The following is a 12227-nucleotide window of genomic DNA, read 5'->3' on the forward strand; positions in this document are numbered from 1 at the left end:
GTCAGTCGCTCGATGAGCGCGTTCGATGTGTCATTAACCAACAATCGTTCAATACAGTAGACCTTATTCCTCAGCCTATGTGCACTGACTCTAATCAATATCTACAACCCACACAGCCACCGCAAAAGCAAATATGTATCTACACAACATCCACGTACGCACTCAAAGCAGACTGTCCCCCCGTATGCACCATCAACACATTAACACCGACCCCATCTCCCTCCCCTCCCCCCTGGCAACCCAATCCCTACCCACCTCCCCCGCCCTCACCCAATGCACCATCCCCCTCGCCACCTTCCCCGTATACACCGGATCCAACAACACCGCCTCCTCCCTCGCCATCAACCGCACCATATCCCCCGTCTGATCATCCACCTCCCCATACGCCGTGCCCGCGAACCGCTCATCAATATGCACATCCTCCATCGTTATCTCCCTCTCCACATCCTCGATCCCGATGAGTCTTCCCGCTTGGCGCGCAAACTGCAATACTCTGTTCTCGTGGTAGCTGCGTGGGCGTGTTGGGGACGTGAGCACGCCGATGACTTTTCGTGGCGGGCGGTGGGCAGTGCTGGTATCTTTTTGTTCGTGCCTCTCGAGGAGTTTCAATCCCGCGATTAATCCTCCGTGAGTGCTGCCGCTGCCGCATGCCACGAAGATGTAATCTATTCTTCCGAGTTTGGGGGCCTCTGATAGTAGTTGTGGTTGGGTTTCCTGGTACGCTATTTCGAATGCGCATCGCGCGTAGCCCAGTCCGCCTAGGGGGTGGAGGCTTGCGCCCGAGGGGATCCAGTAGGGATGTTTGTTTTCGGATTGGAGGGTTGTGAAGAGGGTGTGGACTTCATCTTGGTCCTCGTCTTGATCTTGATTTGTAGAAGATGTGGATGTTGAGACGGTAGCTGAATCCAAGACCCTCACATCAGCCCCTAACAACTTCGCAACTTGGACATTCCCTGTCCTCTCGAACAGACTCTTGTCTGGTACTTGGGCGTACCCGCCCCCCGTCACCTTGTGGAGGATAATCACCGGCCGTGGGAGGTTCAGGTGGTTCGCGATGCTGGTTACTTGGATGGTGTGGTTGCTTTGGAGGGCGCCTTCGGTTACTAGGGTTACTTCTTCTTTATTCTGTTTGTGGTTATTTTTCTGTTGGTTTTCTGGGGATGCTGTGGTGGATGTGAGGGTTCCGTGATCGGGTCCTGGTGCTAGAGAGCCGTATTTGGGTGTCGGGGAGAGAATGTCCGGTATTAGGTACTCGAGTTTGCGGTATTTGTTGCCGCTGGAGGTTAGAGGGGAGGCGTGGTCTTCGCGTTTGAGGTGTAGGGTTATGTTTATGTTTGTGTTTATGTTTTTGTTGGTGGTGGTGAGGGTGGTCTTGGGGATAGTGTATGGGGATTGGAGGAGGGTTCTGGTTAGGGTTGGGAGTGGGTGGATGGGGGAGGGGGTTGGGTAGAGAAGGGGGTAGCGGGGGATTTGGGAGAAGGAGGTGGGGAGGGGGATCATTGTGTCTAGTGGATATAGTGGGAGTAGTATTTGTGTGACTGGGGAACTTGGAAGAAGAGAATATGAGAATTTGAGAATATAATGTTAAAAATGAGTGTGATGTTGTCAGTGTTGAGGGGAACGAATGGTGCGGAGTATATATCGAGGAGGTTGGAGTATCTGGAGGGTACGTCAATACTACAGTACTAGTAGTAGTAATAGTGTGTGGGTACCCACGAATTGGAAACTGACTTATACCAGAGTAATACAAAGATAAAAAAGATCCTACTCGAAGAGATGCAATGTTGATATCCAGATGATACGATGAATAATTGAATATCTCAACTGTGATGATGCCATAGGCGGTCAAGTTCTGCCTCTCCGCGGCGGAGATTCCCCGAATGGGAATTATCCCCTCATCAAATATCTTCGACTCAAAACAACATCATCAATCCCAATCTCACCGCACATCCTCCCTGCTAAACCGCTACAATGCCTCCTCCCGAACACAGCCTCTTCCAATTCCTCTCCAAAGCCCTCCAAACCCATCACCGCTTTCTCGCCGGCCGACTATCCCGCGCCGAATCCCCCATCTACGTCATCGGCAACCCCTCCGCCGACCTTGACTCCATCATCTCCGCCATTGTCTATGCTTCCTTCGCCCATCCCCGGCCTCACGTCCCCCTAATCAACCTCCCTACCATCCCCGCAGGTCCCGAACTGCGCCGTCTTCGTCCCGAATTTATCAAATCCCTCTGGCTCTCCACGCACCCCCCAGTCCCCGACGAAGAAACATGGTCCGACACGCCCGAGTCCGCCGGCCCTCTTCTCCAAGAACACATCCTCACCGTCTCCGACTTTGCAACTCACCTCCAAGAATACAACCACAACAATAATCAATTAACCGCCGACGCCGTCCTCGTCGACTGGAACGCCCTCCCTATCCGCTCCCCCAACCAACCTCGAGGCCAAGGCTCCCTCCCCACGCTCCCCAACCTCACCTTCACCGTCCTCGGCTGCATCGACCACCACGTCGACGAGCACTTCCTAGCCCCAATCACAGACCCAGACCAGCCCTTCCTCCTCCAACCCGCCGGATCATGCACCTCGCTCGTAGTCAACATGTTGGATAAAATGGACCGCTGGCGACGCACCTCCTCCACCACCTCCACCCCTGCGGAGCTATCATCCGAACTCCAATTAGCGAAGCTAGCCATGAGCGCCATCCTCATCGACACGGCGAACTTCACCGCGAAGGAGAAGGTCACGGACTCGGATACGCTCGCATATAGTTTCCTCAGATCGAAGATCAGTGCGATTTCGGATCGAGATGGGGATGCGGCTGGGAAGCCCTGGGATCATAATAAGTTCTATGAGGAGGTGGTGGCTGCCAAGCAGGGAAGTTTGGATTTGTTGACTGTTTCGGAGGTCTTGGAGAGGGACTATAAGGAGTGGAGGGAAGTGCCTTCTTCTTCTTCGAAGAAGAAAGAGGGAGAGGGAGAAGGGGAGGGGGTGAAGATTGGGATTTGTTCCATGGTGCGGTCGTTGCCGTGGTTGGAGAGGAAAGCGGGCGGGAGGGGGGCCCTACTTGATGCTGTGGTGGATTATGCGAAGAGGGAGGAGTTGGATGTGGTGATGGTGATGACGGCGTTTAGTGGTGCGGAGGGGAAGTTTTGTCGGGAGTTGTTGGTGTGTGCGACTGGGGAAGGTGGTGTGCGTGGAGTGGAGGTGTTTGAGGAGCAGGCGGGTGTGCAGTTGGGGTTGGAGAAGTGGAGGGTGTTGGATGGAGATGAAGAGAGCAAGGGGAGTGAGTTGGGGGATGTAAGTGGAGATGATGACCAGTTGTGGAGGAAGTGGATCTGGGTGCAGGAGGATGTTACGAAGAGTAGGAAACAGGTGGCGCCGTTGATTAGGGACGCAGTGAAGTCTTTGTAACTTAGTATTTACTTTGTATATCTCTTGGGTATATAAGCTTTCTGAATATAGCTTTCTGAATATATAGATGGATGGATATAATTGGGTTGATTGTGCAATTGCTTTGCTCCAGCCATGTCGAAATCAAGTATGGTTCTATATCTATCTTCAAAATCGATTGACTGCGATTGATGATGGATAATGCCCAGTGAGCCAGTACACAATGCTCCAGCACAACACATAATAGATACAACAACACAACACAACTGAAGAGAAAAGAACCAATCTCAATATATCCCAACTTGATTCACAGCACCAACCGAGTCTAGTCATGCTTCTAGATCGTAGCAGTAAGTTCATTGCAAATCGAATAAAGCTCCAAACAGCCATATCATCAGACATGATGCCCCATAACTCAGAAACCATAATGCATGAAAACATGAAATAAGATTGTTGAAACAGTCAAGAAGGAAAAGAGAAGAAAAAAAAAAGAATAACACCGGCGCCATCATGGTCTTTCCGGAAACGCCTCAATATGATGGTAGTAACATGTAGGGGTAGATCACGTCCTGCTGCCCCTTGATGATGTCCTGGTACAGATGCCAGTCCCGGACCGGATGCAATGCTGTCAATTAGACAAATGTCGATGATGAAGTCTCCGTAGATGAACACAAATAAAAGATTAGATTACAGTCGCGTTTGCTTGGCAAATGTTCCCAAATGCAAGCCCGGCAGTTGGGGATTTTGGTCAGTAACACTCCCATTCGCAAAAGACACACCATCGTGCAACTCGGTCGGCCAGTACCAAGCCTCGCCACACGCCGCGCTCGCCAATCTTGATCACCGTCTCCCAGACACTGCCGTCTGCCGGAGCATCGGTGAATGCGTGCGTGCCTGTATGAGGGCTGAGCATATGCTCGGGCTTCCGCGTCAAACGCAGGATCTTGCCTGATGGAGACTGAATCGCCAGCTTGGCCGGCTTTTCGCGTCCAGACATCGAACGGCCGGATGAAATAGCCGATGTTGAGGCGGAGAACTCGTTGGACACCCCGGACACCGTGGAACCGCCCGCGGAACTGGAAACCATACTTAATGCGCTCGCAGGCCGGGTAAAGACCGACGGTGAGACACGCCCACTGACACCAGCCTCATTGCTGCCGGACGACAAAGCCGGGGAGGCCGGGTGTTGGCGCACAGCAAAAACGAAGGTGTTGTTGACCGCCAGCTTCGCACACTGCGGCTGCATGATGTAGAGATCATGTCGCTGAGCGTGAGGGGTCGGATGGCGCAGCACAAAGTCGTACGGCGGGTTATCGCTGCTGTGGAGCATGGGAAGGGCAAGAGCCAACGGGTGGGGAATATCACGACTGGAGTGCATCAGTCCCTTCTTGCCGGCGTACACCTTGACTGTGCCCTGTCCTTCATCGCCGGGCAGGATGGCTTTCACCGTAATCCGCTTCTGTCCACTGACCCAGTCAGGCTGCACCAGCGCGCGCTTGCGCACAACTTCGCCGCTTTCGAAGAAATCACCATCGGCGTCACGGGCAAACGCTGGGGCTTCCACCTCGGCCGCACATTCCACGTCCGGGGGCACCGAAAGGCGAATCTGCATGACTTCCAAGCCGTCAATTCGGATGATGCTAGTATCATAATCGGGGAATTGCATATTCAGCTTGAAATATGGTGGGCAGGCCGCCGGGAGGGTCAGCAGAACGTCTGGCGAAATAGGCGGGCAGATGTGCTGCTCTTCAGGAGCAAGAGGAACATGCGTATAGCAAATCTCCAAGGGTCGTGCCAGGAAATACCAGCTTTCGGCCACGGAAGTGTTATTGGTGACGAACTGGTTCCGTCGCGGATTCGTAGGGCTGGCCAGCGAACAGTCCATGATGCGCCATTCGCCATCCACGAGCACCGAGTTCCACCAATGGTTGGGTCGCGAGAGGCCGTCCAGGTCAAACATCTCCCCAGGGCCTTTGAGGAACCCATTGATCGCTTCAGCGTGGAGACCGACCGCCGCACACATCTCCTTGACCAGATAGGCCACTTCTTGGGGACTGCCTCTTTTCGTCTGCAGCACCCGCCTCAAATCGATGCCGATCTCTTCAACCGGGTCATCCCACGCGATCTTTTCGCTCACCCAAGTAAAGATGGCGCGCAGCCTCTGGACATCACTCTTATAAGGGCGGCAGACATACCCGTGCGCCAAACTCGCCGGATTCGTCATTGGGGGAAGACTGTTGACAAAACGCGCGCTCTTGTCCACAAGATTCAGGTTGACACTGGCGAAGTTGGTCGGCTCACTGATCGGCAAGCCGTCAATGCTTTCATCGCCTTCCGCCGTCTCGTAGAGTTCCTCCACCGAATAGATCACAGGGTGGTCCATCATTTGGCATCTTTCAGCCCGTTCAATTCTCTCGTTTCGACTGGGTGAGCTTGCACGGTTTACATCGCGACGGACTTGTACCCAGTCGATGGCGCTGGTGCCAGGCCCCATTTCGCGGGCAGAGTCCCGGCTGGATTGCAGAGCACGGATTGGCGAGATTCCTCTGCCCTTAGTGGGCGATGAAGATCCACCATTGTGCCCGACTGCGATGCTGCTCCTCGCGTTGGCAGCACCTGTCTTCGCTGACTCAAATATCTTTTTGAAGAACCCTGGCTTCTTGGCCTTTGGTGTGGAAAGGCCACCGAACACAGCGGTCGGCTCTTCTGCGCCGCCTTCACCGGACGACCAGGGTATGGCAGATGACGCACCTTGCCGGGAGGTATTATGGCTGGAATGGTACGATACACCGGTCAACGGCGTTTCGGGCCTTGCCACCCGGGAGACATCGCTGAAGCCTCTTGAGCGGAACGTGTCGACTGCCGTGTTTGGTCTTTCGGCCGGAGTGGTACCTCTCCTGGCATAACTACCCGCACTGGTCGCGCTGAATCCACCGGCTGAGGGCCCACTCATGATGCTTTGGCTGGTTCTCTCGGTGCTTCCCGTCTGTGTCGTACTCGTACTGTGCACCCCGCTCGAAGAGTTCGTCGTGCTGGACTTGTTGGTATATGACCGGTTGAGCAAGTCCCCGCGGAGATCTTGGCCGGACCTCCGTCCTCTTACCACTGGGTACTGGGCGGGGATCGAATTATGCCGGGCATGGTAGGGTACGTTTCTTGGAGGAGGTGGTGGGGCTTCCTCATCAGAATGTTGCGCTTCCTCAGCCTCCCTTTGACTCTGCTCTTGCATCTGCCGAAGTCGACTTTCCATCCTCTGTACATAGTTGTTCAATTGTGGCGGACCGTCCATGTAGGGATCATGTGCGTAGACGCTGTTTCTATGAGTCTGACTGCCATGATATTGGTACTCCTTGTCTCCATCAAATCCCAGAGAGGTTAGCGGCCGACGAGTGGTTTGTATGGGCCGAGTTTCACGGAAGCTATCATATGCGTCCGGTGACCACGGGTTGTTAAACATCGGCTGCGGCGACGGTGACTGTCCGCCTCGGGGCAGCCCCATATCCTCCAATGAAGTCATCACGTCTTCCATCGCATCACGAAGGGGCGACGGGGTGTGTCCGCGGCCCTCGGAATGGGCAGCCGGTGATGGCGTCCTTGACATTGTGACAAAACGATCATTCATGTCCAGGCGTGTGGGAACGTGTGATTCGATGGACGGTTGACGATTGACAGCAACTCTGTGTGGTGGTGGGGGTGGCGGGGGCGGCGAATCTTCTCTCTCGTGCAGCTGAAGTGGAGATATTTCGCGTGAGGAGGGCCGGTGTAGAGATATGCTGTGTCTCGGAACCTGAGGAGGCATAAGGTCTACGTCATCAGGCGGGTATGGGGACGCTGCACGAGACGCAGGTCTCTGGATTGCAACCTCCATAGGAGGGAGAGATGGAAGCTGGTAATCGATAGTTGGCGGAGGAGCTGGCGATACTGCACGAGGAGGAGGAGGTCCGGGGCGTGGTGCACTTTGCACAGGTGGGATGGAAGGAAGGTGGAGTTCTGGGTCTGGCGGATGGGGCGACACTCCGCGAGAGGGAGGTCTTGACCGGGCCATGTATGTCCCAGGAAGGGTGGACGAAAGTTGGGGATCTGATTCGGCTGGAGGATGCGGGGACATCGCACGGGACAAAGGCCTGGACCGGGATACGGGCCTCGATAAAGAGCTCTGATGCTTTACAGCGGTTGTTGGGGTGCGCAGTGGCTTCACCTTCCGCGAGGAAAGGCTGCCATCTCGGGGTGGAGTTTGTGGGATCGTACTGGTCACTGGCGATGAGGAGGTCGAGCTCCGGGATAGCTCACCCGAAGGCGCAAGAGCTTCTTTATGGGCTTGGAATGGCTTCCGAAAGACCGTTTTCTGTTTCTTAGGAGCCGAAGTTGGATTCGTGATCGGCGACGAGGCAGGTGGTAGCATGGGGCTCGTTGACCGTTGCACAGGTACGAAATCCTCCCTGAGCACTTCAACGAAGTTGGAGGGGAACAACCCCATCATGCGCCTGTCTCGCCGCAATCGGCCCATCCACCACTGACCATCGCCAGCATTTAGGCACTCAATGAGGTCGCCCTCCACAAATCCCAAGTCGCGTTTCGTTTCTCCACCCCATGAATATATTGCCCGACACCAGCAAGGGAATCGGGTCGGGAGCTGGGGTGCGGCGGGGGCCATTGCGGCTGAAGTGACCGAGCACGAGCGGACCGGAGATCGACTACTACCACCACCGCTGATTGCTTGCCAGAGCGGACGTCAGATTGCTGGAGAAAACGATCGAAGATGCAATTGACGTGTCAGAAGATTCGGTATGATGCAGTATCGGGGTCGGATCGAAGTATCAACGGGGTAGGAAAATCAAAGGGCGAATATAGTTACAAGCGCACCGTCGCTGAACGAGAGACAATAACGGAAGCATTAAGGACCGGGTAACGGAGCTGTAGACCAACACATGGCAAGAAAGGAAAAACAAAAACAAGGGAAGAGTAGCACGCCGAAACGCGAAGAAGGGGGGCGGAAGGTTCAGCGTGGGATGCGACACGCTTTAGGTTAAAGGGAGGGGGGGGGAGCTTGGGTTGGTTAGTGAGTGGAGGAGAGAGTGAGAAGCTAGGGAAGGGGGGAAGAGAAGAGCGAGAGAGCGAGAGAGAGAGAGAGAGAGATGGACTTGGAACTCAAGGGAAACTGGACGGTGAGGCCGATCGATGTTTTGGTGTTTACGTGGGCTCCGCTTCGGGACTAGTCCCTCCCTTATCGATAAGCTTATTACGCACAGTCCTCTTTACTAGTCACTAGTCAACTAGTATTATCCTCTTCCTCTAGAGTTTACATCGATTTCTCTCCCTTTATAACTCAGTACCCTGGATGATGTCAGTTCAACATACCAATAACCAAACTCATTCTGAATCAACCATAGGTCATACGAAGCTCCAAGGTACTCCGCGCGTGGCTACTAGGGTCTCCCTCCCCCAAGATGAGGATCCATGGTTGTACCTCCGCTACCCGCTGTACCACCCAGAGAACATTCACCCCTGGGTTGCCAATCAACTTGTGTTTCATCTATGGGTTACTACTTGCGGCGCAACTCACTATTTGTACCCACCTCAAAGAGAAACCAGTGCGGATCGTATGAGAGACTAGACCAGAATTTACCCGCCTTCGAAACAGTCAGATGAGGTACTGTATAGTATATGGGACTCCTTCTGGTGTTCCCTTCGATGGTATTTTCCACGATAAGCCAATCTGTCTGTCACTTAGCTTCCAGATCTGTCTAACTGATGGTAACGGTTTAAACCATTCTCTCACCTTATACTCAGACCGTGAGGCTTTCTGAAAACTATAACATCAAGCGATGACTCCAAAGGCATCTCCTGGTATGTGGCCAAAACCCCTCCAACCCAATTGGTCAGCTGCCGCAGCCCCTTGCTTGGCTGAATTAATGATGGTTGATACTGTCTGCATCGCAAATCCGAGGAACTTATCTACCGGCCGCAGAAGCTCACTGTCGTATCCTGGACGTCCTTTCTAGAATTCCTTACTCGGATCAAGCCATGGGGAGCAATATCAGTCTGCTCGCTCGAGGTTATGCTAACGTACGAGGAGTATGTGTACGGCCTCAATGCCACCTTCTGCAAAGTTTATCCTCGGTCGTAGTGTCCTATTCACAGAAGAATTGCCAGTTAGTAGAGATATATATATGTACATATCTGTATGATGTGTAGAAGGCAATTAATGGTAGAAAGTGGAGGGGGAATGAAATTAGTCCTTTTCAAGTGGAACCAATCTCATCTATAGCCTTCTCTTCGTCGCAGTTACTCATATCCTGTGCTATGCTATGAACATCAAAAGTTATCTCTGCTACTGTAACAGTGGAGTGAGGTGGACGGTCATCATTCCAGTCGGACCCGGCGATACACGTGCCACTCACAGGTCTACCACCCGACTTCGACCACGCTAATCTAGTAAATCACCTACTGGCTTTCTATATCGGGGATTTTATTACACTCATCTACAGCCAGTATTATACATCAGAAACTTTCACGCTATTGTGTGATTTGAACTTTATTCAAGACCTTGTGATGTCTTTTGACCCAATTATCTGCTGATGCTACCGAAAAAGTTCCTCTTGGCCAGTATGGGTGGAAGGGGACGCAGTTCGGAACAGTCTTTGCAGCCTCAACAACAGAAGCACCAAGGCTTACGAGAGGCTCATGCCAAGTAACCTTAATGAGGCGCGGATCCGGAATGGCTGGTACCAGTTGGCAACTCTGTGCACTACTTTTTTTTTTTTTCGACGGTAAGCATCGTTATCGATTGTGTTTCCCTGCTCCTGATTATGGAGGACTGTAAGCTGATTGTCTGGCGGACCGTGACATGATTTTAGTTTTCCAAGAAAACAGAGAGCTGACAACGACTTCTAAGCCTGCTTGATAGGCATACGATGTCATTGAGACATGTTTGGGATTTCCTTCCTTGGTCAAGGTTTACCTTCGCCGAGGGATACACACTATATTTATTGGCCATATAAAATTCTGGGACAAAGCATTGCTCCTGTGATAAAGGAACGCTTGGTAAGCCCACTGGGAGTCTTCTTGGGGGGATTCTTGGCAATGTCTCAGCCAGATCGTAGGGATACCGCCTGTTGATTCATACTTCCTGCACAGGGTTCTTCTCCAGATAGCCCGTTTTTGTTATCTAGCCTGGCTATGCTCACCGTCATGAGGCATGATTGCAACAGGGTAGACACTTGCTGATCGTTGGTTAAGATTGACTAACCTCTAGGAATCATTATGAGAATGCTAACTCAGAATGTGTTTGGACCGCAATGGCACGAGTGGAACGTAGGGTGGCAGCACGGCTTATGAACCTTATCAACGCGACTCCTCAACTGTGGCCCCCAATACCCGTCTAGAACACATTCTCGGTGGTTAAGGTTTCATCCTGGCTATTTGGCGAGTTATTGAGCCTTGACATATGTGGGACACATGTTAAGCATGACCCGCCACTCGAATGGAAGGTTGGATGGCCGAAGCGATTTCAGACGATGCTGATTCAGCATAACCCCTTGGATCCGTGCCATCATTAGTCGTCCGATCACGGAGTAAAAGCACTGTGCCAGCTGAACTACTCAACACTAGCCCAATGGTACTCGCCATGTTGATTATATATTCGAGCACCATGCATGGTTTTAAACCAGGGGAAATGGTGCAGAGTCAAGTCGCACCTGCAGAATATTAGAAAAGCTCCGTGAAATAAGATCAGTCCATATCCCTAGCAAGGCAAATGAACTGGCGGCGCTCGAGGACTGTGTAGATATGGCAGGAAGAATGATCCGTCGGTCAAGCTGCTTCAAGCATGTCATGTCACCACTACTACTCCACCGACTACATTCCAGCAACAATAACCTTGTTTCTCTCGAACATCGTTCGCTGACTAGTTAGTCCGAGTTTCGGAAGTTGAATAAGCCAACTTACACTCTGGAGGATTTCGTTGGTAAGAAACGCAAGGTACATGCAGGGTAACAGGGCACGGATTTTGACTGCCTGGCCTTTCGGCATGCGTCTCTCTGCGTTGTTTCCACCGATATCATCGGCGAAGCGAGAAATCTTTCGGCCTGGCCCGTGGAATTTTGTGTCTCATGCCCAGGGAGGAAAGATGTTAGGAGAATCTTCACCCCAGACTTCTTCTTCCTTCGTCACGTGCCCGCTGCAAGCTGCTGATCGTCGCCAAATGGGGCGGCGACGACTTTCCTCTGTAGGACTCCTTCCCCCCTCGCCAAACGGCCGCCGTTCGCCATCGCAACGCCGTCCCTTGATGCATTTCCAGAACACGGCTGCCTAGTTGCTGGATTACCACCAGAAGCAGGGGTTGAGACACCGATATCCCCTTGATAAACGTTGTGGCCTGACGGTTGAGGTAGCTCCACAGGATGTCGGCCTCGATGGACCAGAGTTCTAAGTCTAGAATTTCCAAACAGGGTAACTCCACAGAGTGCCCAGATGGTGTGCTCCTGGTCCACCGCCATGGTTGTGTCCACTCAGAGGCAGTCCCTGTCAGTGTGGGAAGGGTACCCAGAACCGGAAACTGAAGGATACTGGAAGCTCACCAGAACAATTTAGTGCCTGTCAACTAATTGCAACATCACGATTCGCTGCATGTATTGCAATGCAACCCAATTGAGCTGCTCTGCTGAGTTCAACTCTTTGCGATCGCCCCCTAGATGCGCGTGGAATGCACCTTAACCAGTTCAGCGCATGCCGTAGTTGAGACACCCTCCCCCACTTGGCCATGGGGGCCCTAAATCAACATGTGTATAAAGTGTGCTTCTCATCGACACGGATGGGGAAGGCCAGATGGACTT

The 12227-nt window shown here is 52.7% G+C and overlaps 5 protein-coding genes across 5 annotated transcripts; 1 reads left to right on the forward strand and 4 right to left on the reverse strand.

Moving 5' to 3' along the window:
• Positions 1–139: 139 nt before the first annotated feature.
• On the reverse strand, positions 140–1763 carry BO83DRAFT_407649 (1-aminocyclopropane-1-carboxylate deaminase/D-cysteine desulfhydrase; the record flags this gene model as incomplete). Its single annotated transcript, XM_025533980.1, has 3 exons — positions 1717–1763; positions 256–1659; positions 140–232 (listed from the first exon to the last, which is right to left on the reverse strand). The coding sequence occupies exons 2-3, from the start codon at positions 1498–1500 to the stop codon at positions 140–142; spliced, it is 1338 nt and encodes a 445-aa protein (XP_025388825.1). The 5' UTR covers positions 1501–1659; positions 1717–1763.
• Positions 1764–1926: 163 nt separating this feature from the next.
• BO83DRAFT_377779 (putative exopolyphosphatase) lies at positions 1927–3500 on the forward strand. The gene has a single exon (XM_025531087.1). It carries the CDS (start codon positions 1972–1974, stop codon positions 3412–3414), a length of 1443 nt encoding a protein of 480 aa, XP_025388826.1. The 5' UTR covers positions 1927–1971; the 3' UTR covers positions 3415–3500.
• Positions 3501–3523: 23 nt separating this feature from the next.
• Positions 3524–3987, reverse strand: BO83DRAFT_14027 (uncharacterized protein). Its single transcript, XM_025526164.1, has one exon. The coding sequence runs from the start codon at positions 3832–3834 to the stop codon at positions 3562–3564; it is 273 nt and encodes a 90-aa protein (XP_025388827.1). The 5' UTR covers positions 3835–3987; the 3' UTR covers positions 3524–3561.
• BO83DRAFT_14026 (putative SH3 domain protein (Cyk3)) lies at positions 3988–8145 on the reverse strand. Its single transcript, XM_025526163.1, has one exon. The coding sequence runs from the start codon at positions 8045–8047 to the stop codon at positions 4142–4144; it is 3906 nt and encodes a 1301-aa protein (XP_025388828.1). The 5' UTR covers positions 8048–8145; the 3' UTR covers positions 3988–4141.
• A 3416-nt stretch (positions 8146–11561) lies between these two features.
• Positions 11562–11891, reverse strand: BO83DRAFT_426332 (uncharacterized protein; the record flags this gene model as incomplete). Its single annotated transcript, XM_025535277.1, has 1 exon — positions 11562–11891. The coding sequence occupies one exon, from the start codon at positions 11889–11891 to the stop codon at positions 11562–11564; it is 330 nt and encodes a 109-aa protein (XP_025388829.1).
• Positions 11892–12227: the final 336 nt, after the last annotated feature.

The sequence above is a fragment of the Aspergillus eucalypticola genome (genome assembly GCF_003184535.1).
Source record: "Aspergillus eucalypticola CBS 122712 chromosome Unknown BO83scaffold_10, whole genome shotgun sequence".
NCBI lineage: Eukaryota > Fungi > Ascomycota > Eurotiomycetes > Eurotiales > Aspergillaceae > Aspergillus > Aspergillus eucalypticola.